General features: G+C 47.2%; 1 protein-coding gene across 3 annotated transcripts in view; it reads left to right on the top strand.

Moving 5' to 3' along the window:
- ABTB3 (ankyrin repeat and BTB domain containing 3) overlaps positions 1-25,053 on the top strand; it is a 281,036-nt gene that overhangs the window by 241,011 nt on the left and 14,972 nt on the right. For 2 of the 3 annotated variants that reach the window (XR_004424216.1, XM_033118603.1), the window contains exons 6-13: positions 1,238-1,327; positions 3,515-3,616; positions 5,568-5,661; positions 5,773-5,908; positions 6,615-6,835; positions 8,587-8,765; positions 18,093-18,198; positions 22,983-23,085. Coding sequence is in view for 2 of the 3 variants with exons in the window: in XM_033118603.1 (XP_032974494.1) it covers positions 1,238-1,327; positions 3,515-3,616; positions 5,568-5,661; positions 5,773-5,908; positions 6,615-6,835; positions 8,587-8,765; positions 18,093-18,198; positions 22,983-23,085 (1,031 nt within the window). In the remaining variant the exon portion in view is untranslated. The remainder of the gene's footprint in view (positions 1-1,237; positions 1,328-3,514; positions 3,617-5,567; positions 5,662-5,772; positions 5,909-6,614; positions 6,836-8,586; positions 8,766-18,092; positions 18,199-22,982; positions 23,086-25,053) is intronic. The other variant, XM_033118604.1, reaches the window with a different exon arrangement.

Raw genomic sequence — 25,053 nt, 5'->3', positions numbered from 1 at the left:
TGGCTACTTAAAATGGTCATATTATTTATTCAGTTAACCATGCCTGGAGTTGTTGGATATTTAGGTTGTTTCTAATTACTTATATAAATAATGCTGAGCTAACTAAACACAAGTCTTCATTCAAATCTGTGATTATTTCATGAGGGAGATTCTTAAAAGTGGAAATAGTGGCTCAAACTCATCAACAGTCCTTAAGGTTTTTAATCTCAAATTACTTTCTCAGAGACTGTTTCCTATACACACCCTCGAACTACATGAGTTCCCTATTAATCTTTTACTTATCTTTTGCCTGTTTTTCATTGGAGCTTTATTGTCTTTCTTTACTTAGAAGAGCTCTTTACATTTTACGCATATAAAATAACCCTTTGTTTATAATGTGACAAATATGTCTCAATTTATTGCTCACCTTTTAATTTTGTTTTCAATTTTATGTCCACAATGCTGTTATGATTTTCCTTTGTTATTTCTTTTATTACTTTGATGCCTAGATGTCTTTTATGGTTTTAATTTTTTTCTCCATATCACTAATCAAACTAGAAATGATTTTGGTGTATGGTGTGAGATAAAGCTCTAACTTGTATGTTTTCCCCAATAGCCGCCCTCACAACACTGTTTATTGAAAAATCCATCCCTTCCTTCTGTTGGTTGTGGTACTTTTTAATAAACAGGAGCCATGGGAAAATATGGAATTTCTGAAAGCGATTCCTCAGTTGCTTACCTTTTGCTTGTAAATGATAACGTCAAACCAGGTGTCAGTAACGGGGATATGCTCAGAGGCATCCAATTTCCCTTGACACTGACCAGCGGCTTATAGAGAGTAAAGATGACACTGGTTCAGTAGAACAAGTGGGAAAATATCAAGGAAACAGTGTTTGTCAATTAGATAGCTTAGATGTTACAGAATCCAGAAAGTTCCCAAGGGCTGTAAGTTGAAAGCAGCCGCTTGTTTTAGCAAACACTCTTAGGTCTGTTGAACTCTAAGACAGACAAACAAAAATTTTCCAACTTAAGCAAAGATAAATACAAAAAAGGCAATTTATGCTCCCTTCTGGCCCCCATTTTGGTTTTCAAAATATGGAGGATTGTGACCGTATGTATCATAGGGCTGTTTATTTTTTAATGCTAGGTTTTGAGTACAAGCCTAGCCTTCTACACACAAGATTCTCCATTTGTTCTCATCAAGTGACACAGCCGCCTTGTAAACCTTCTCCGTTCTCTGGTTTTTAACTCACCGCAGGGCATGACCCCCCTGATGTACGCCTGCGTCCGTGGGGACGAGGCGATGGTTCAGATGCTGCTGGATGCCGGAGCTGACCTGAATGTGGAGGTGAGGGTGCAGAGAGCTGCAGGGCCCGTGGGCCTGGCAGTCCCCGGGAACAGGCCAGCAAAGAGAGGGGGGCTTTTTTCTCCCGAGAGCCACCACTGAGGGGCACTCAGTCCAGCAGATAGGTCACACCAGCTGACGGATTTCCTCCAGCCCAACCAAATGCCACGGAGCTGCCAGCATGTATGTTTCACTTAAAAACTACCATTTTTCTCCCAAAATAAAACCTAGCCAGACCATCAGCTCTAATGCGTCTTTTGGAGCAAAAATTAATGTAAGACCCAATCTTATTTTACTATAAGACTGGGTCTTATAATAATATAATATAATATATAATGTAACATAATAAAGACTGGGTCTTACATTAATTTTTGCTCCAAACAACGCATTAGAGCTGATTGTCCAGCTAGGTCTTTGTTTCTGGAAAACACGGTACTAACAAACGTACAAGGAGCTCCAGCTTTTCCTTGGCTCAGCTGTACCAAGTCTCTGATTCTTACTGCTGATCCATTCCTTCTGGGATTGGGGCAGAGAGAGCTCTCCTGAGCCATCAGCCCTTTCCCTCTGCCTAATGCAAAGCTGGTCCTCGTTTCCTGAGCTGAGGTGTAGCTCCCTCTCCCGACCAAATCCTGATTGGCTCACCTGGTTAGCAGAATTGGAGCCACAGGTCTCAAAGCTGATTGCAAAGCTTTCTTGAGCCAGTGTGGTATAGTAGAAAGCACATCCCTACAGGCTTTAGAACTTGACATTGGCATTCCAGTTCTGAAGCTACTGCATCTTAGTAACTTGCTTTTGTGCTTGGGCAAGTGGTTTAACCTTCTGAGCCTCTACGTCCCCATCTGCGAAATGGGAGAATAATCACACCCATCTCAGAGAGTTGTTGGAAGAAATAAATACAGAGAGTACCTCGCATAGTTTGGGACTCAGTTAATATTGGTTCCCTCCCCCGCCAAGGGTTGTACCGTAGTAGGTGAAGTCACACTTTTTTGCCGTGTTCTATGCTGTCTTAAGACCCACTCTCTCCGGCAGCCAGACATTGGCATACTTGGAGGCTGGGAAGTTAGATGTGCTGCAATCCTAACTCAGCAACCCTGGGAAACATTTTTAGTTCAAAATTAGATGCTCTTGAAGTCTTAATACTGTGGGTTTTTTTGGTTTTGGGGTTTGGGATTTTTTTTTTTTTTTTTTTTTTTTTTTTTTTTTTTTAGTGAGATTTATATTTATCTGCGGAAAGCAAGCAATAAACATAGTTTTGGATCCAGAACCATTTTGGATCTTTCACGTTTCCAGTATTGGGGATGTTTTTCCCCTGTTATGAATCCCCAAACACTGTGCAGATCCCTGCAAGGGCTCCTCTGCTTTGGGTCCTGGTAGGGTTCTCTGGTCCTCCCTAGCCCATCCCATGGCTCCCAGCTCATGGCCTTTCCCTGGCGGGTGATGAGTGAACTCAACTGCTCTGAATCAAACAGGCGTCGCAGTTACATGGTCCCAGGAATATTTGGGAGAAAAGCCATGTGTGGGTGCCAACTCTGCAGGACCGCAACCTTAGGTTGCCCTGCCACCTGTGTCTTGGCCTGGGGTGTCCTGAGGCCCCTATATAAAAAGGCAAATATCAGATTGCTCATTCCTGGTGTGTCCAGGATAGGTTTTTCTGCCCCGTTTCCAGTAGCGTGAGGTCCTTGTCAACCAGGAAACCAGCAGAAGAGTGAGATGAGGACACTAGTGAGCTGTGACCTGATGGTGACATTTCTCCATCAGATGGGTGGTGGTCTTCCCTGGCAGACCTCCCCTTGCCTGGGATTTGCCACCACCAGGAATGTCCCCTAATGGTGTGGATGTAATGGTAGTGGCATCTCATGCTATCTGACATCCTATAGTTCTCAGAACCACCACCCTTACTTAAGCAGAAAGAGGAGACAGGCAGGTGAGCTTGCTCATTGTAGATGCCATGACAGCTTCTCCAAGGCACCTTAGAGGTAGGTGCTCAGAAGTCATCCATTTACTTCCTTTCAGATGAGAAGCAAAGGAATCTATTCTCAGCTACCCCACATCGCCAGCATTTCCCAAGGCACCTTCCAGGATGCCCTTCTGTACGTCTGTAGCCCACATGCCCAGCCACAGACAGGTCAGATTTGCTGGTCTAAGTATTGTGAAGGTCACATTTTAAAAATAACTTCAATTTGTTTATAGGTTGTCAGTACTCCTCATAAATATCCATCCGTCCACCCCGAGACCCGCCATTGGACGGCTCTGACTTTTGCTGTGTTGCATGGACATATTCCTGTAGTTCAGGTATTAACGTATTTCCCTATCCACATCTGACCTTTAATTTCACCTCTTCCATTATGCAAATCTGTACCCCTCCCAGCATGCATATGCGGTAAGAGATTCATATTGGTTAATTGCAGTTAAATATAGCACATTCATATCATGTGAATGAAAATATTACATGTAATGATCTATATGGCCCGGCTCTAACCAATATGAAATTATCACGTACCTACATGCAGCCTCACACACAGAATGGCCAACCTACAAAATTGTTCCCGGTTGCTCGGGGGTGGGGCCTGAGCTGTGGTTTTTGTGGATTGGTTCATTTTATTTGTCGTAACGTGAATATAAAACTTGGCTGGTGTGAGACCTTAGAACCTCCCATTAGGCGTGACCCCGGCATTTACACAGAATCTAGTGATTTCCAACAGTGGAAAGAAGTATTCTTGTCACCAAGGCAACCATTCCAAAAGACACTGGCTTGGATCCCAGTTTTTGGGAATCGGATCCAGGAGATCTAGCATAGGGCCTTTGCATGTGTCTTCTGAAACAGCTCCCCGAGCATGGAGAGATGTCCTCATCCGAGGTCCTTGGGCACATAATGTGTATTGCTTGCACCTTTTCTGGCTGTTGTAGAGTTGGTGTCCAGTGAATAGCCATCTAATACATTCCAGATCTTAAACATGGTCTTCGCTTCGTCGAAAAAGAGAGACCAGCATCCGGGTCCATGACCACAGCTGACTCTATAGGTAGTGCTGTGCTTTAGGGACATCAGGAGCTCACTTCCTTTTGTGTGGTCCAAACCCCTGAGAAGTGTCAGGGCAGGGCACAGTGTGACAGGGACCACTAGGCAGTGCTGGAATTCCACCGGAATCCTTTGTTGTTTCCTAGGCTATGGGAATCCTGAAGACAGATCCAAAGTCACATTTCAGGAGGTTGAGTGTGCGACGGGTCACACTGAGACCTGGCTTCTGCCTGCAGAACATCATACCCCGTCCACTCCTAGGGGAGGAATCTAAGAAAGACGGGATCAGAGGTGGCCCAGCGGACTCAGATGCCATCCCTTAACAGGCAGTGGCATCCCTAGTCTTTAAATCAGGAATAGGAGCAGTGGGCAGCCAAGCAAAGCCAAACGGAAGTTAGACCACCTGTCTGGTGCAGGTGCACAAGTCATGGAATGTCAAGGAGGCGGCCCCCCTCCTGGCTGCGCCCTCAGGGAGCCCCGGATAGGTAATAAAGAAAGCAGACACCCCGCTTCCCCCATTTCACGTCAGCAACAGCACATTTAGCTGTGAGTGAGGATCTGGCCTGGACAGAATCTCAGTTTTTAAGAAGCCCGGATATCTTAGGGGATGCACAGAATGGAGTCCTATGAAGCAAAAAGCTCACTCTGCCTCTTTCTATTCATTGATCCTGGTAGCCAAGAAGCTGAGCATCTGCTGAACTGTCCCCAGAGCTAGCCGGAGTGTTCTAGAAGGGATTCTTGCCCTGGTTGGCTCGAGGCGGGGGGTTCCCCAACGTCCTTCAGAACTCTTGATTCTGTGGTTCTGAGAGACCACTGTCATGCTCTCTGACCCAAAAAGGGACTCTCACAGCACGCTGGTGCTGTGGGCTTCTAGCTCGGTGCTTCTAGAAACGTGGATGTACGCGTAAATCACCTGGAGAGCTTGTTAAAATGCAGGCTCATTCAGAGGGTCTGGGGTGGGGCCTGAGAGCCAGTGTTTCCAACAAGCTCCCAGATAATGCTGATAATGCTGGTCCCTGGACCACACCTCGGGCAGTCACAGGCTCTAGAGGATACGAGAGGCTCAGTTCATCCTCGAGGTACAATTCCCCTCACCCTGTGCACGTGGTCACTGACCCAGAGGGAAAGCAGGACATTAGCCTTTCACCGATTTCCACCAACTTTTTTCTGACCCCTCCCCACAGTACATGTCCTTTAAACGTCTCAATGGCCACTCTTCCTCCGCAGCTCCTCCTGGATGCCGGGGCCAAGGTGGAAGGCTCTGTGGAGCACGGCGAGGAGAACTATTCGGAAACGCCTCTGCAGCTCGCAGCCGCCGTAGGTAAGAGTTGCTGATTCTCGCCCTGGCCGAGGGTCTCCAGCACCGTGATGTGTCTGTGACTGTATCTTTGCTATTATATCTCTTATGAAACCCCCTTCTCTGGGCTTGCAGGCAATTTTGAGCTGGTTAGTTTGCTGTTGGAGCGTGGTGCGGACCCCCTGATAGGAACCATGTACAGAAATGGAATTTCTACCACCCCCCAGGGTGATATGAACTCTTTCAGCCAGGCTGCAGCCCACGGACACAGGTAGGCTAGGACGGGCCAAAGCCACAAGGTCCCAAAGTGGTGCTTGTTAAAAATGCAGATTCCCAGGCCTACCCCAGACCCACTGCATCTCTGGATGTGGGGCCCAGAGGCAGTCCAGGCCCCAGCCTGGCCAGACTGGTCTTAACTTCCAGCTTTCTGCTGAAGAGCCAGCTTCATGAAGCACACATTCACTTAGACTGGCTTGTTTTGCCGTTTCCCAACCAGCATTCACTTCCCAGAGACTTCACTCTTGGCCAGTGTTAGTCAGACTACATCACGTCTCTGAAGTGAAGTGAGAAGAATCCATTTAAAAATAATAAAACCCTTCGTGTTTGGTTACTTCCTATCTACCATTCCTTTAGGATTTACCCCCATTAGGATTTATTACACATAACCCCAAGTAAAGCAAATTCACTGGGGGGCGGGGAGGTGCAGGCTGATGGTTAAAAGGGCCAAGTTCTAGAGCCTCCTAGATATTTGAGGAAAACACTGAACTCTCAGTTGTCCCCGAGGAAACACGGCCAGTTGTGCCCCACCATCTCCTCCATCCCCGAAACACAGTGCCCGTGGTCAGGCCTCCGAAACCACCACCCCGGAGTTGGTCCCGTCATTCCCTTGTCCCAAGTGAGTGGTGTCCCCACTTCCCCGTTCCTGGCAAAGCCCTTCCATCTCTGAGTGTCTTCCTCTCTGGGTTTATGATTAACAGGAATGTGTTCCGCAAACTGCTCGCTCAGCCAGAGAAGGAGAAGAGTGATATCCTGTCCCTGGAGGAGATTCTGGCTGAGGGGACTGACCTGGCGGAGACAGCCCCGCCCCCCTTGTGCGCCAGCCGCAACAGCAAGGCCAAACTGAGAGCCCTGAGAGAGGCCATGTATCACAGCGCTGAGCATGGCTACGTGGATGTCACAATTGATATCAGGAGCATAGGTCAGTTCTGAGCACCCTTTACCTCTGGGCACGGCCCCACTGCCCACCCAGCTCTAGGTGTTTCACATACACAGACACACACACACACACACACACACCCCACGTGGGCTCAGGAAACTTCTCACTTACTGACTAGAGTACGTCCGTCCAGGCTGGACACACACACACTGTCCCCATTGACAGCGACATCCTGCCAGCCCCGAAGACCCATCCTCAGGCCATCTTTCCATGATTCCCAAACTCTGGACCCTGGGAAGTTAGGAATTTTAATCACCTGGGAGCTTGTCTGAATACAGATTGCCAGGCCCTACACCCAGAGGCTCTTCAGTCGAGGGTCTGGATGGATAAAGGCTGGAAATCTTTATATTTAACAATCATCCCAGGTGGTTCCCAGTGGTTGGGGAATCACTGCTCGGAGCACCCAAACGCATGAAGCTGCGGCCGGAGGGGCAGCAGCTACGCTGAGGGGATGAGGGCATCCCTTCCTTACCTCGGCTCGACCCACGGAGCTTCAGTCGGCCAGAGCCACTCTCAGGAAAAGCTTGGGGTGGCTCTTCTTTGAGTGAGGTAGCCCGGGGCCATCTCCTCCATACATCTGGGGACCAGGCTAGACCAGCCATCACCAGTCTAGCGTCATTAGCGCCCTTGCACAGGAATGGCAGGACCTAACCTAGGCCTTAAACACAGGGTGTGACAGGTCAAGGTAGACTGAGGGCCTGAGAAGGGGCCCCCTGTCGTGGTTCTGGAAATGGGCCTCTCTCGCAGAGCGGCTGTTTAGTATGTGACACATTTGTTCCTCTGCCCTGAGAGCCTACTTACTGTGTTTCCCCAAAAATAAGACCTAGCCAGACCATCAGCTCTAATGCGTTTTTTGGAGCAAAGTTAATATAAGACCAGGTCTTATCTAATATAATGTAAGACCCAGTCTTATATTAATTTTTGCTCCAAAAGACGCATTAGAGCTGATGGTCTGGCTAGGTCTTCTTTTCGGGGAAACATGGTGGCCTGACGATGCAGCTAGAAACCTGATGGTCAGCTTGTTACACACAATAGTGAGACACGCAAGTTCTCTCGTCTGCCTCACCACGAGAGGAGAGAAGCACATCACAGCAGTCAGCTGCTGGAGAGGTTTCTGTTGAAGGAGGAAGACCTAGTAAAGTGCCTGCAGATGGAAATGTGGTTTTGCACAGGGGAGCAGCTGCTATAGCCTCCCCGTCTCCTTATTCAGATACCCGTCTTAGCCAGAGCAGTAGGTGGTGGAGCCCACCGGTGGGTTTCACCAGCTCTCTGCTCTCATCTGGGCATGGATGTGCCATCCAATCCTAGGCCAGACTCTGCCCCTCCCTGAGCTTCTCCCTCTCCAGAATGCAGCGGGAATGGAAACGAATGAAGTCAGCACTCAGAACTATGTAACAGGCATAAGTTGTGTGCATAATAAGTCCAATATTCTGCACCATAATTATATGTTGGAAAATGCAGCCCCTGATAATATGAGTAGCATGCAGAAAGGGACACGCATAGTTAAGAGAATTGAATTATGACCTTTAATTTCAACTTCTGCAAGTCTCAGGGGGAAAAAACCAACACTGGTTCTATTCATCACAAGTCTTTCTCTTAGTCTCATAATTGGATCATGTCCTGGGAAGAGGCCAAGTTTTCTATAAAAACACGCCTTCTCTTGTGGTTGTTTTCTGCCTTGCCCTCTCCTCCCCGCCCCGCCCCGCCCCGCCCCTCCCCTCCTCACCTCCCAGGTGTCCCGTGGACCCTGCACACATGGCTGGAGTCCTTGCGAATTGCCTTCCAGCAGCACCGCAGGCCTCTCATCCAGTGCCTGTTAAAGGAGTTTAAGACCATTCAGGAGGAAGAATACACGGAGGAGCTTGTTACCCAAGGCCTGCCCCTGATGTTTGAGATCTTGAAGGCCAGCAAGGTACGAGGGCTTTGATGCCATTGTGGTCATCGGCAGAGAAATAGGCTGGAGGTTCCCCATCTCAGTGTTCCCTTCGCCTGATCCTGCCCTTCGGGTAGGATCCCTGTGGTAATGGCCACTGGGGGGGGCGTGTGTACCCCAGCTGGATAAAGCTACTTGTGTGGTCATTTGTGGGTGGGGCGGCTGTTTTGTTGAACACCTGTTATGTTCCAAGGCAGTTGGGCACAAAAGTAGAATGATAACTTCTAACCCAGGGAACTTGCGCGAAAGCTGGGGAGATAATACCAACACGTGTGCCCCAAGGGCATCTGAGACGGTTTATGAAACAATGTAAAATTGGGTGGCACAGGCTCTGAGAGGTGTGAGACGATCAGAGAAGGTGCCACTAAGGTGCCGAGACGAGAGCCGGTCTGACGGACAGATAGGGAGGCCAGCGGGCAGAGGGAAATGGGTGCAGCACCCTAGATGGACAGGGTATGGGCCCTGCCGAGGTTCCTGGGAGCCAAGCCCTGGGGAAGGCTTTTCGGGTACAGAGGATTGGGTAAGCCCAGCGCTGACCCCTTGAGAGTCACCCCTTTCTCATGGGCCCCCTAACTCCTCCTGGCACCTGCATTCACAGCAACAGGGAAATGCAACAATGCTTTCAAAACCGCAATCCAGCCCTGGGGCTATCATGTCATTAGCTCTTAAAAATCTCTTTGGGGTCACTTATGTGGTGATACCACATAGACACCCAGTCCTCGCCAGTGGGCCATGTGGCATTGGGTGTGTGGGTGGGTGGGGAACTCTGAGAATGGACAGCTGTGGCATACCCTCCTCCGGCCAGCCATCGGGGTGGAGAGCCCAGGTCAGGGTGACAAAGGCCCCACCACTGTGACTGTGGAAGCACCAGGGGGACCCGTCCACTTCAGAGTCTATGAGGAGTTTGTGCCCCAGCCATGACATACCCCAAGGTTTCCCAGGCGCCACAGAGGACAGGATAGCACAGTGGTTCAGAGCCTGAGCTCTGGAGCCCAACTACAGGAGTTCAAACCGGCCTCTGCCAGTTACTGGCGTTGTGACCCCAGTCAGGTTATTTAACTTCCCTCTGCCTCAATTTAACTAACCTCTTAGGCTGGTGGTGAAGATGAAATGAGTCAATGCCCTTCAAATTGTCCCTGCCACTTAGTGAGTGCTTTATTATCTCTATCGTAATGATGGCCTCAGCAGGGGATGTGGTACCTCCAGTATTTCCCAAGGGGTGTTCTGCAGAAACCATCCCCAGGGACCAGGAGCCTGTGAATACCAACGTGTAACCAGCCGAATGTCAGCCCTCTCTTCTCAAGATAACATTACCCCAATTTCTCTACTGCACAGCCTTGAATAGCGTAATTCACAAAGGCAATCAGGTGTTTCCCAAACTCGACCTTGGAACCCTTTTGTAATGAGCTGTCTCAAGACATAAATGAGAACTTTCTTAAGCTAAAATATGTAGTTCCTAGTTCCCATAACGCCTAAGCACATTATAAGGATTAACTCATTTAATCCTCACAAGCAACCTTTCAAGCAAGTGCTATTCTTATCCCCATTTCACAAACGGGGAGACCAAGGCACAGAGGGGGTGACTAACTTGCCCAAGGTCACACAGCTGGTAAGTGGCACAGCTGGGACTGAACCCAGGCGATTTAGCCCGAGCACCAGTCTCTTACCCCTTTGCCTCAGAACAGGCTTTGTGGAACTCTGGGGTCCCTCTAAGAGAGTGGAGCCTGTGAAGTCACGGGGTAAATAGGCCTCTGAGCCAAAAAACAGCGGCGTGGGTTCCGCTGCCAGGCCGGCTGATGGGCTGCCTGTGACAGTGAAGAGGGCAGCGGGGATGGTCCCGCAGTACGGCAGCAGCAACCTGGCCAGCTGCTTTTTGAGCCTGGAGCACCTGGCCTGGGGTCCAGAGCGAGTCCCATTCAGTCTTCTCACGAATGCCCCAGGGTCCCCTTCAGGCTGGATTGGTGCTTGACGTCAGTTGACATCAGGTCCCACCGAGGCCCAAAATGGGAGCAGGTGTGCGGGGCCTCGGGTAATGAGCCTCAGCACTGCCATTGAGAGCAAACCCTGCTGGAGGCTTTCAAAACCAAACGCTCCCTGCCTGTCACGCCTCACCCCCCACTCCCAACTTGAAAATAGATAAGAAGGCTTTCACCTGAAATTACCTAAGAAACCACCTTCATGAAAAACATTCCTAGTTCTGTTCCCAGGGTCTGGTATTCTAATTGGTTTTTGTTTGGGGGTGGTTTTTTGTTTGTTTGTTTTCCTTCAGGCTATAGTGGGAATTCCAAAAATTACTGAGGCATCCTGTGTTTTAAGTAAACCTAATCTCTGGATTTTGAAAGTAAACTTTATTTTGAAGTATGACATACATACAGAAAAGCGCCCAAATCATTACGATAGAGCCTAATGAATTTTCACAAGGCAAACAAACCTACCTGTGTGGTCAACACCCAAACCCAGAAATAGAACACTGCTAGCACCCCACCGCCCCGTCCTGCCCGACTTAGCCACTACGTCCCAAAGGGCAGCCAACAGCTCTGACAGCCCCAGCTGGGGGCCAGGAAGAAGGGAGGGGCCTTTGTTAGGATATGTGGACTAGAGCCTGCTCCCAGACAGCTGTACTGATTGATCATTGAGGGTGGGAGGAGCCAGAGATGGGGCGGGGCAGCTCCTTGTAGGAAGAGGCAGTCAAGGAAGGATGGTGTATTCGGGTCTGATTTGTTCTTACATGGGGTTCGATGGCAACCCCTACTGGTGAAGTGTGGTATTACACATCACATATACCAAGCATCGAAGGAAGAGGAGATAAAGTGTGAAGTCAGGCATTCCCCAAGCCTGGGTGATAGCCCTGTGGTCAGATCCTGTGGGTTTATTTTGCTTTTCTCTTTCTAGGTTCTTGAGGTAGAAGCTTAGACTATTGATTTGAAACTTCCTTTTTTCTTATGTATGCATTTGATACAATACATTTACTTCTCAGCTCTACTGTAGCTGTGTCCCAGCTTTTGATGTTTTATTTTCATTCTGTTCAGTGCATTTTTATTTCCCTTGAAACTTCCTTTTTGGCTCATGGCTTATTTAAAAGTGTGTTATTTTGTTGCCAAGTATTTGGAGATTTTCTGTTATCTTTCTGTTTCTGATTTCTACTTTGATTCCACTGTGGTTGGAGAACATATTCTATATTATTTCAATCCTTTTAAAATTTTGAGATTTATTGTAAGGCCCAGGACATGGTCTATCTTGGTATGGGTTCCAAAGGCACTTGAAAAGATGTGCTTTCTGCTAGTGTTGAGTGGAGTATTCTATATGTGTCGATAACATCTTGTTGGTTATGATGTTGTTCTATATCATATACATTTTCCGTCTAGTTATTCTAGTTGAGAGAGGGAGTGGTAAAGTCTGCAGCTTTCATTGTGGATTTGTCTGTTTCCCCTTTCAGTTCTATCAGTTTTTGATTCACGTACTTTGCTGCACTATTGTTTGGTGCATACACATTTAGGACTGCAGTGTCTTCTTGGTGTATTAACCCTGTTTTCATTATGTAATGCCTCTCTCTGCTTCTGCTAATTTTCTTTGAAGTCTCCTTATTCTGATATTAATATAGCCATTCCTGCTTTCCTTTGATTAATGTTTGATATTTTTTCTATCCTTTTACTTTCAACTTGCCTATGTCATTATATTTGAGGTGATTTTCTAATAAATAGCGTGTAATTGGGCTTTTCATCAACTCTGCCAATTTCTGTCTTTTAATTGGAATATTTAGACCATTTATATTTTATTCAGTTATTGATACTTCAGGGCTTAAGTCTGCCATCTTATTTTTTGTTTTCTGTGTGGTCTCTCTTTTTCCTGCCTTTCTGTGGAGCACTTGAACATTTTTTGTAATTCAATTTTTATTCGCCTACGGTGTTTTTGAGTATATCTCATTGTATAACTTTTTTTAGTGGTTGCTTGATGTATTACATTATATATACATAACATTGAAATCTACTGGTGTCATTATTTTACCAGTTCAAGTGACATATAGAAACCTTATCTCCCGTCATGTCCCTTTACCCTCCCCCATTTATGACATAACCGTCTTTAAATATTTCATCTACATACATTTAGATCCACATCAGACTGTTATAATTTTTGCATCAACCATCAAACATAATTAGGAAACTCGAAGAGGAAAAAGAAAGCCTATTATATTTGCCCATATTTTTGCTTACCATATTCTTTCTTCCTTCCTGATGTTCCAAAGTTCCCTCTTTTATTCTTACCTTTCTGTTTCAAGAACTTCCTTCTGCTGTTCTTTTAGGGTAGGTATCCTGATGACAAATTCTCTTAATTTTCCTTCATCTGAAAATGTCTGATTTCCCTTTTATTCCTAAAGGATATTTTTACTGGTTATTAATTACTTAATATTTTTCTTTAAATCATCTTACCTTCTCTTAAATGTATTTAGAAAAGAAACATTATATTACTACCATAAATAGAACTCTCATCACTTTCCATGAATAGAAGGTATATATCAAAATAAATGGGTGATGATTGAAAAGCACTTCAAGTTCATTGTATGTTCAAGTTCATCTTGTACACAACTTCACTGGGGTCTGTGACAGATTCGGGGCTATGTGCTGACCTCAGGGAATCCCTCTGGGGCCGTACAACCTTCCCACCTCTACCTTTTCCAGGTGTGCTCCAGCAGAGAGGGGCTCACTGCTCACAAGTCAGCCCAGCGTATTTGGCCCGTCTGTAGGGACAAACCGCTGTTGATGATGGATTGAGGCAAAGAATTCACTGTCAGTGAACCTGGAAAGTAACAGTAATTCCACATTCTCTTGATTCTGAGATACAATTTTTTTCACCTTTTTGCATTTCTCAATTTGAAATGGATCTTAAAGATGGATGTGTATTTTTATTGCATTGAGTTTTTTTCTCTTCCTAAAAGCTGCTAGTAATTCTATGACATTTTAGAATCTAGAAAAATAGAGATTAATTTTAATTATGGGAAATTGCTGTTTCAGGGGTTCAAAAATGGTCAAATATTGACACTTGCCTTTCGTTCAAGCTAATGGTATATTGTGATGCATTATCTTTTTGAACCCTCATAGCAATCTCACCAAGCAGGTGTTTTAAATCCACTTTGGAAGAGAACACCGAGGCTCAGAGAAGCTGAGTAACTTTCCTAAGGTCTCAGAGCTAGTATGCGAGGAACCAAGACTGGGCCCCCCTCCATCTGGTCCATGTTTTTACCTGTGTAGAACCCCTGCCTAAACCACCTGTAAAGGACGTTTGGGACAGTCCTAGCACTCCTTTGCAAAGGAAAGAAAGTGATTTGGTATCTTTTTAGGAGAGGAGTGAGGGGCAGAGAATGAGAGGAAAGATGTCAGCCCTGAAATCCACAGGACTCCATCTTAGAGAGTCTCCTGGTAACTGGGATTAAGGATTCTGCTTCATTCCCGTTTAGTTCTCTGTGGCCGCACAGTTCCGAGTCCTGAGGACCCAGTTCCTCTTGGCTGAGACAGTTTCTCCGACTTTCCTTGTTTTTGATGACCTTGACATTTTGTGGCGTACTCGTCAGATATTTTGTAGGATGCCCTCTAGGAGAATATGTGATGTTTTTCTCATAATTAAACTGGGGCTATGGGTTTTGGGGAGGAAGATCACAGAGGTAAAGTGCCATTCTCAACACATGGTGTCAAAGGTACATTCTATCAATATGAATTATCACCATTGATCACCTGACTGAGGTAGTGTTTATCAGGTTTCTCCATCACAAACTCACTACCCGCCTGACCCCCCCCCCCCCCCGTTTCCAGACTGCAGTGCTCTTTGAAATCAAGTCTCTATGGACAGTCCTCGCTTAGGAGTGGGCAGTTATGCTCCTCCCAGATAATGTTTGAGTATTTGAGGATTGTCCATTTGGAGTTGACGTGGCCAGACCTTGTCTTTACTTTCTCAGGTGACATATTAAAGTTAGTAAGTGAGGTTGACCTGTGAGTTCCTGGAGAGGAGGGGTCTTGCCCTGCCTGCTTTTAACTGCCTTGAATACAGCTCCTTTCACAGAGCAGGACACCTTCTAGATGCTTAAGTAATGTTGAATTGAATTAAAACAACCACCACCGGGGCTGGCCCAGTGGCTCAGGCGGTTAGAGCTCCGGGCTCCTAACGCCAAAGGCTGCCGGTTCGATTCCCACATGGGCCAGTGGGCTCTCAACCACAAGGTTGCCAGTTCAATTCCTCGAGTCCCGCAAGGGATGGTGGGCTCCGCCCCCTGCAACTAAGATTGAACACGGCACCTTGAGCTGAGCTACCAGTGAGCTCCCAGATGGCTCAGTTGGTTGGAGCACATCCTCTCAACCACAAGGTTGCCAGTTCAATTCCTCGACTCCCACAAGGGATGGTGGGCTGTGCCCCCTGCAACTAGCAACGGCAACTGGACCTGGAGCTGAGCTGCGCCCTCCACAACTAAGATTGAAAGGACAACAACTTGACTTAGAAAAAAGTCCTAGAAGTACACACTGTTCCCCAAGAAAGTCCTGTTCCCATTCCCCAATAAAATCTTTAAAAAAAAAAAAACCACCACCACCACCCCCCCCAAAAAATTAAAAAGCCCCACAGAAGCTCCACTGGCTGCTCAGGTCCTTCTCAGAGGCCACCAAGTCCAGAAAATGGATTTTCATTCCTTCATCCTGAATGGATGAAACGGGGCTGACTCACCAGCAAGGCTCACAAGACAAACCCTGGACCAGATGAGTGAGACCAGCGCTACTCATCAGTCTGCACAGAGCATCTTGCAGAGCACAGCCTTGTCTTATCTTGTGATCTGCAAGTACCTGTTGAGCGTCCACAGTGTCTGGCACTCAGGGGTCTCAGGGAGACGAAATGTAGTGTCCCTGAGGCTCATGCCACACGAGGTGTATTAGTGTTCTTTGTATTGCTACAGTAACAAACCGCCAGAACTCAGAGGCTGCAGACGACACCCGTTTGTTGTCTCATGGTTTTCATGGGTCAAAAGTCCAGGCAGAGTGTGTCTACTGCATTCTCTGGTGAGGGTCTCACAGGGCCAAAATCAAGGTGTCAGCAAGGCTGTGCTTCTTTCTGGAGGCTCTAGGGAGGAATCCTTTGCAAGCTCATTCAGATTTGGGTAGAATGCAGTTCTTTGTGGTTGTAGGACTGAGGTCCCATTTCCTTGCTGGCTGTCAGCTGGGGGTCACATTTTCTTCCTAGTATCGTGGTCTGCTTTCCCTCTGAAGCTCGCCACGTGGCCCCCTCCATCTTCAAGCAACAGCACACCAAGTCCTCAAGCTTCTAATCCCTCTGACTTCCTCTCCTCCCTCATCTTTTAAACTTTTTTTCCATTACAGTTGATGTACAATATTATATTAGTTTCAGGTGTAAAACATCCCTCCTCTCTTCTGGATTCCTTTTCTGCTTCTGAGGCCCACCCAGGTAAACCAGGATAATCGCCCTCTTTAAGGTCAGCTAATGAGTAACTTTAATTACTCCTACAGAGTCCCCTTTCCCTGCAAGGTAACATATTCACAAGCGGGATTTCTCGTGATACTCAGTCCCAGGGATTAAGGCGGGCAGTCTCCTAGGGGCCATAATTCTGCCTACCACACAGTGCTTCTCGAACATGCTTGGGACTCCCGTGCAGAGCGCGTTGCTGTGGCTTTGGGCTCAGTGGGCCTCAGGTGAGAGTCTGCATCTCTGCACTCTCCACCGTGACGCTGCTGCTGCTGCTGCAGGTCCATTGAGCATGGTTCAGCGGCAACGCCTTAAAGCAGAGGAAAACGATTTACAGCCCCCAGCCCAGGTCAAACCCAAGACAGAATTTCAGAACATGAAACCGGGGGCTCCCAAACCCAAGGGAGCATCAGAATCACCAGAAAACTTGTGAAAATACAGATTGCTGGGCCCCACGCCCAGCATTTCTGAGTCAGAAGGTCCGGAATGGGATCTAACAGGTCCCCAGGTGATACTGACGCTGCTGATAAGGGGACCACCCTCTGAGAACCACTTGTGAAGCCAGGAGACAGGCAGTCACTTTGCATGAAGTGACAGGAGCATTTAAGACCCTCTGTTTATAAGGCATCGTCTTTGAAAGCAGAGTCCCTTTTTCCATGCAGTATGATTGCGTCCCCTTAGGCACCTCTGTGGATCCCGTCTGAAGTGACATGGTGCCTTTTGGGATCTCATCCACTTTAATCAAAGGGTTGGATTTTCTTTTCATGTGCTGAGCTGTATCCTTCTGCTTTGGGAACACAAAGAATTAGAGTGATGAATAGCTTGAACCACTGATATCATTAGTTGTTCCAAACCCATCCTTTAAAATCAAATAGAATATTTGTTGTTTTTATCACAAAAGCAATATTTGTTTGTTGTAGAAAATATAGATACAAAGAAAACATAATCCCACCCAAAGGTAGTTACTGTATTCTTCCAGACCTTTTTCTATAAATACTTGTCAATCCAAATACGTATATACGGTTTTATTTCCCAGAATACATGCTACAAACTGTGTTGTAACCTACTTTTTAAAATACATTACAACTGTCTATCGAACCCCCCTTTTGAGCCCCAAGTTCCAACCCCCTTTCTCGCAATAAAAGGCATCCAAGTGCTGTGAAACGTGGCTCTCCTGCACACCTGCAGTTGGAGGGAGCTTGGGGACAGCATTGGGCCCCCACAGGGAAGAGACAAAACCATGAAGAATGGGGATCAATCGGAAACAGGCTCCTTCGTCCCTGAGCAATAATCAGTGGCAGCTGTGATTCTGCATGGCACAACTGTTTCCTCCCCCCTTTTTTGGAGAAAGTGCTTCAGCTGAGCACTCCTGATGCAGAAATCCCTCAGCGCCAGAATCAAATTCATAAGAAAGCTGAATCAGGACCATTTGTGCCTTGGTGATGGAGACAGTCACGAGATCAAAAGGGTTTCCTGCTGGTATCTCCAGGATAATTAGCTGCTTCCAGAATTTTGGAGTATTGATAAATATTTGAGGTGGAAACTTATTTTCCATTCCATGAGTTCCAAAACCTGCTTTCCAATGGAGAGTAAATGAGTAGGACAAGAGGGAAGGATTTTAATTACAAATTAATTTTTCACCAACGAACCCACTAGAAATAGCAGACAAACAGAGCAAGCAAGCCAGGGCTTGCCAGGGCAAACTGAATATGTGATGTCCAGGGCAATTTCTCTTGGAACCTGCTGTGAGTTTGTGGCCTCCTCTGGCCTGGGGGGACACATCCCTGGCAACAGCTTGGATGAGGTCGTGCACAGCCGCCAGCAAGGTGAGCTGTTCTTTCTTTTCCACAGAACGAAGTGATCAGCCAGCAGCTGTGTGTCATCTTCACTCACTGCTACGGGCCCTACCCCATCCCCAAGCTCACGGAGATCAAACGGAAGCAGACCTCACGCTTGGGTGAGTGTTTCTCTGGCCCTGCCCTTCAGTGAGCTATTGCTTTGTGATTTGAGGAGGCAGAGGAAGCAAACTCCATAAAAGAAGGGTGGGGGGGGCGGTTATTCAGGGACAAACAAGATAGATACAGGAGTCAAGCAGGGGGAGATCAGGATATCACCTTTGTTACGTGGTCAAACTGGAGAACGTACCTGAGGCGGAGGGACAAGGAGACTCACTGATAACCTCCTTCCTCTGACTGAGGGATTTTCTCCCACAGTCATAGGCAGTGACAGCAAGAAGGCCTCCCCAGCCCTGCAGGCAGGTGGATTCCAAGAGCAGGCTGAGCTGCGCATGGCAGCTTTGCCCCTCTCTCCTCTCCCTTCTCAGATGTCCCTCTTCCTGCCTGAGGAAGCAGGAGCAGAGGACAGTGACTGGCCAGCAGTGTTGCTCAAATGGGGTCCTTCTGTAAGGAACTAGGAGGATGAAGGAACAAGTACCGCCCCCGTCCCCCCACACACACCCGGGGGAACTCACCTGAGCTGAGGAGACTGGCAGTGCTAACCACTTTCCATTCTTCTTGGACACTTGCATTGAGCCAAGCGCCTGACCAACCCTCTCTCAAGCCCCCGCGCCCCACCCCCACCCCCCAGGAGGCAGGCACTGCAGTCATCCTGTCACAGCTGAAGAAAGGGAGGCTCTGCAGAGCCTGCAGTATCGGATCAGGCGGGGCAGGACCTGAACCCAGGTCCACCCGAAGCTGTGATTCCATCATTCTGCGGTCCCAGCTTCTGGCATTTTCCAGGAGCAAACCTTTCCATCAGGCACTGATTTCATTCAGAGGATCTTGGGGCTGCTGAAGCCTCGCTGATCAGTCCAGAGGAGAAAAAAAAACACTCGGCTGCCTTGAAACCTGAAACAGGAGCTGTCAGTTGCAGGGCCTGTCTCCTTGCTGCCTGGGGAGTTATGAAATATTCAGGAGAGGGGATTCCTTTTACAGTGAAGGTTGGGGAACTTTCCAACTTCCTAGCTCCTTTTCTTGTGAAGACGGAAATGTTTGAGCAATAGGAGCATCTGAAAATTCTACTCTTTAGCAAAATCATTACTTTTGAAACAGGTGCGCTAGTTTAAATGAGTGAAAAGGCTGAATTCATGGAACCGTTTTAAAGTGTTTTTGTTCCTGTCATGAATAACGGGTTCATATAAATGACACAACTTTTTTGGCTAAATGAAACACTTAGCAGCTGAGTCAAAGGTTGTCTGTCTCTCTCTCCACCCATTCTGTGGGCAAAGCAGGATGTACCAAAACCACAAGTATTCCCACCTTGTATAAAATAGGTGATAATTAAAATGTTGTAAGCACAACAAATTATAAAGACCAATCATATTAATAGATGTTAGAGACTGAAGGGTATATTCTCACAGACATAGCAATTCTCTGACATCTAGGTGTCTTACAAGACACCCTTGTTAGAACAAATATTTGCAAGGGCTGTTTTAATGGCACAGCATAAAAGTCTGCTTTTCTGTAACTATAGGAGAAAAGGGACCATTTTTTTTCCTCCAGAACTTACTGAGATTTCTTTCATCAGCATCTTTAAGGGAAGGGTATTTGTTTTCTGTTTTGTTTTGTCTTGCCAAGCTTTGGAATTCCAAAGGTTAGCACAAGAGAAGGAAGGCAAGCCTGAGAGCCTCAAAGCTCACAATATGAAAGAAAAAGGGCAGAATATATCATTATTAATAAATGGAATATAGAGCATGGAGTATTTTACATCTTCAATATGGCATTTCAAGCTAGGATAACTATAGTTTGCCAGATAGTGGTTCTTTAGGGACCTGCTTTAAGGGAAAGATAAGAATGATCAGTGACGAGTGTCCCAAACTGGCATCTCTAGAGAGCCAGGCAGGTACTGCAAATGAGTGAAACGGGCTCACTGTGAAACATTAGAGAGTGGCAGGAACTCTGGCAAACTGGTAGGCACATGCCTGATTTTTTTGTAGTATATTATCCTCTTGCCATCCCAATGAATTCTGCAAGAGAATGTAAAAAAAAGAGCGAAAAGGAGGAGGAGTAGCAATTTGGAAAACAGGTGTGTGCTCTGGTTGGAGGTACACAGTGGGAGTGAGACAGTGAGCAGAGGGAGGCAGGTTGCTGAGACAAGGGAGAAAGTCACTCCAAATTGTTAACAGTCTTTAAAGCAAGTGGCGAAGTGAGTTTTAGTCAACTCTGAGCCCTTTCCCTGTAGCCTCTCTTCCCTTTACCTGGATAGTTCTAGAAGTTTGGGGATTACAGGTGATTTTGACTTTTTGTGCCTTTTTGATGATTTATATTAAAACTTCTTCATGGGAAGAGGTGAGGTAGTTACACGAGCTGACAGAGAAGAGAGAAGGACCACCGGGACCACCATCTGGGGCAGCTCAGGATGGAGGGGCCGTCCCACCTCTGAGGGCTGAGTAAGAAGAACCATCCACGAAGGCCAGTTCTGGGTCCAAGTTACAGCAGGGTTTGGGCAGAAATGGGTCCAGGCCAGGGTCCAAGGTCCAGTCAGACAGGGTGGGCCCAACAGCTGGGGAGTCATGGCCCCCAGGAATCCAAGGGGTTGGCCTGCCTTCAATGGGTTAGGACAGCCTAAATCCAGTCGTACAAAGCAGCTCGAGTTTGATTTCAGGACAGACCTTGAACCCCTGACGAAGGGCAAGCAGGTCCCCAGGCTAAGAAGGGGCCTGATGTCCTCAGCAGGCTCCGAGAACAAGACTCTGAAGCAAGGGTCAAGCATTCTTTCATTCATGCAAAAAAAATTAATTGAGCATCTACTATAATGGTCATGTTTATTTACAGACAGAGTGTCAGCCAATTTGCTAAGTGCTTTACATAAATTAATTCATTTAATGCTCATTGCAACTGTACCATGTAGGTGTGTAATGGGTATTACCGTTCCCATCTTACAGAAGGGGAAACTGAGGCACAGAGCGGTTTAATAACTTGCCCAAGGTCACACAGCTGAGATTTCTGGCTTCCAAGCCCCACACCCTTACTCCATACTCTACCATCTTTCTGTGCTAGACACAGAGGAAAGGATGTGAAAAGGCCAGGCAAGGTCCTGCCTTCCTGAGCGTGCAGGGTGCAGGGAGAGGCAGACAAATAGAGTGGGTACACTGCAGCCATGAGGTGACACCAGACACAGTACAGGTGCTGCAAGAGCACGGCTGGAGGACGCTCGGTCAGCCTGGGATGGGTGGAGAGATCAGGCATGGCTACAAGGGTGCGCTGAAGGTGGAAGACCACGTAGGGGTGTGCCAGGTTTGGAAGGTGTTGCCAGAGTGTTCTAAGTATAAGGAGCAGCCTGTGCAGAGGCCCAGAGGTGACAGAGGCTCAAGCACCCATGCAGTTTGATGGGCCTGTGATGGGAGAGGCAGCAGCTGCCAGTCACAGGAGCTTTGTTGAGTTTGGACTCAGAGCACTGGGGAGATCTTGAAAGGTTTACAGCAGAGGAGGGGTGGGGTCAGATCTGTCTTTAGGAAGGGTGACTCTGATTGAGGGGACCAAGAGTGGAAGGCAGGACCCACAGCGGTTCCTGCAGGTCCCCAGACAGGAGAGAATGTAGCTCTAGGGAGCGCAGTGGCAGAGGGGATGGACTCGAGAAGCACTTAGGAGGACGAAAGGACAGTGTTTGTGGTGGTCTAGATCTGAGTGAGCCCAGGAGAGGAGAGTATCCTGTTGCCTTTGGATCCCCGGCTTGGGCAACTGGTAGATGGCGGTGCCATCTGCAGGGATGAGAGCATTTTGCTCTTTTTCACCTGAGCTGGGAATGCGGGGGGTCCCCAGCCTCAGGAACTTGAATAATCTTCAATTTAGAGACTCATACAGGTCCATCCTGGGGCACGCAGCTCCAGTGAACTAACAGGGTGGGTGACCTAAGAGGAAGCCCCACCAGAAGTCACAGCCACCTTGCCCTCGTGCCTCTGTTGGGACAGACTTAGAGACTGAGCAAGGTGGAGCCTGGTAGGGGTAGAGGTGGGGGTGTTGGCAGAAGTGCAGGGCAGAGGACAAACGGCCACCTTAGCAGCCCGAGGCTTGCATGGCTAAAATGAGAGGATGCTGGTGCTGAACAAAGCAGCCCCTCCCATCAGAACGTCTGCGTTCAAACCCTGGCTTCTCCACCTGCCACTGGCTTCCGCCAGTCACCCTAACTTCTGTGTGCCTCAGTTGTCTCAGCTCAACACCTGCCAGTGGCCCCTGTCTCCCAGGTTGAATGAGCTTACACGTGTCAGTGCCAGCTTGCACGGCGCCTGGCACGTCGTAAGTGCTCAGTACGTACTCGTTTTATCTCCTTTGTTATTATTGGAGACGAGGGTGGGGGAGTGGCTTGTTGGCCACTCACCCAGGGAAAGAAGGGCTTGGATTTCGAATCACCTGGAACACAGCTGTAAGGGGACAGCTTTTCTCAACCAATTCCATCAGGCAGGAAGGACACTGGGCCTGAGAAGGAGCAAAGATGAGGTGGGTGACATTCTTAGAGGCAAAGAGGGCAGGTGTTTACCGCTTACACCTGAAAGTTGTCTGAACTCAGGCTATGAGTGAGTCTTCTGTGGGGAAGGGCTACTTCTAATCACGAATAAGCTACGAAGGTTTCCTATGAAAACCAATTTCAGTGGTTTGAGCGTTCCTTTGAGCTAGCTCCTGTTTGCTCACTGTGTCCCCAGGGAGCATTTTATCCCGTCAGCTCTTAGTGGCACTTTCCAAAAGAGGAATCTAAACTTCACTCTTCTCTCTGCTAAAGCTTCCGTTTTTCCCTTTCCTACTCTAGATCCTCATTTCCTCAACAATAAAGAAATGTCTGATGTCACCTTTCTGGTAGAAGGAAGACCATTTTATGCTCACAAAGTGCTGTTATTTACAGCCTCTCCAAGGTATGTGTCATCGCTTGGGAAAGCAGCTGAATTATGAGTGTGGCTTCTGCTATTCCTATTCTCTGAAGTTCAAGTTTGGTGGTATCTCCTCTAGACTGGCAGATTCCCTTCTCAAAATCAAGGATTCAAGAGTGTACAGGGCTTTCGTACACCATGTTCACAGCAACGTTATTCACAGTAGTCAGAAGGTAGAAGCAACCCAGGTGTTCATCCGTGGATGACTGGAGAAACACAATGGGGTATATACACGTATTATTCAGCCTTAAAAGGAGGGCATTGCTCACCCTTACAACAACACAGCTGAACCTTGGGGATGTTATGCAAAGTGAAATAAGCCAGTCACAAAAAGACAACTACTGGATGATCCCATTTATATGAGTAATCAGATTCACAGAGACAAAAAGTAGAATGGTGGTTGCCAGGGGCTGGGGGCCAAGGGAATGGGCAGTTAGTGTTTAATAGTTCTAAAGATGAATTGTACAACAATGTGAATACCGTGTTTCCCGGAAAGTAAGACCTAGCCGGACAATCAGCTCTAATGCACCATTTGGAGCAAAAATTCATATAAATTAATATAAATAACATAATTTGTAATAATAAATTATTTTACTATAAGACCGGGTATAATATAACATAATATAATGTAATACAATATAATGTAATGTAATATAATACTGGGTATAATATAATATAACATAATATAATACTGGGTCTTCTTTTCGGGGAAACATGGTATATTATACATAACATTACTGTGCACTTAAACATGGTTAAGATGGTAAATTTTGTTACGTGTTTTTTTACTTACAATAAAAACAAAAAATCAATACAGGCTGCCACCAGCGTAAACAGTTGCACCTTTGTGTGACATAGCCAAAGGGCCTGTTTGTCTAGGTAAACACAGCACGTGTGGGGCAGAGCGTGGTGAACAGAGCATGGATTGGATTTTAGCTCCCTCAGCCAACTGCCTCGTGCAGTGAACAACCTGAAACCTCATACACAGCGGCCATGATGGGCCTGCTCTCCAAATACCAGGAAACTTTGGCCGAAGCCACCAAAATACGTGTACACAGGTTCTGAACCTTACTTTCCCCTAACTGTGGAGTTGACAACAGTATAACAGCCTCCTGCCAGCTCTGCCACTGCCCTTTCTCGGCTTCTCGATTTGAGATGAGATGGGGTTGACCATTTAGAACCCCATTATCCAAGGAGCTGAACAGTATCAGTGAAGCTGGGCAGAGGAGAGACTGATGCTGAGAGGAGGAGGAGACAGGCCACCAGGTGAGCAGAGGCTGAGGGCACTGGGGACCCAGAAGAGGAATCCACTTCCGGGAAGTTGGCTAAGGAATGTGTGTGACCAGCACTTCATGAACCGTAAAAGCATCCTGGCATCCACAGTGCCCCCCATATAACCAAATACAAACCCCAGATGTCTGCTTTGCCACCACAAGAAAAATATGTGGTCCCTTGCGTAGCTCTCGGATGCAACACCATAGAAGAACCAAGTCAACATTGTACCGATGTTAGTTTCTCAGTTTTGACAAAGGGACCATGGCTGTGTAGTTAGTTAACATTAGTTAACATTGGGGGACGCTGAGGGAAATGTAAACAGGAACTCCATAGTATCTTTGCAATTCTTCTGTAAATCTGTAATTATTTCAAAATTAAAAGTTTAATTTTAAAAATCCCAGAGAGCTTATTCTTAAATATATTGAGTAGCAGTGTATTCCAATGACAGGGTCTCTACCGTCAAGGAGTGTATAGTTTAGTCGGTGGCAGAAAAGTGCATCTAAAACCCCAGACAGAAGGTCAGCCATAGGGATATCATTAGGTCATCAACAGATGTTGATTCAACACCCACCATGCATCCGGTCCAGACTGGTATGGGCTCTGAGAATAAAGCAGAGACACAAATGGTGGAAGTCCCTTCCCTCTTGGAGCAAAGGTTGTTGGGAGATGGAAGAACAG

Source organism: Rhinolophus ferrumequinum, chromosome 10, assembly GCF_004115265.2.
Source record: "Rhinolophus ferrumequinum isolate MPI-CBG mRhiFer1 chromosome 10, mRhiFer1_v1.p, whole genome shotgun sequence".
Lineage (NCBI taxonomy): Eukaryota > Metazoa > Chordata > Mammalia > Chiroptera > Rhinolophidae > Rhinolophus > Rhinolophus ferrumequinum.
The sequence above is the reverse complement of the archived record's forward strand: the minus strand, read 5'-3'. Positions and strand labels throughout refer to the sequence as shown.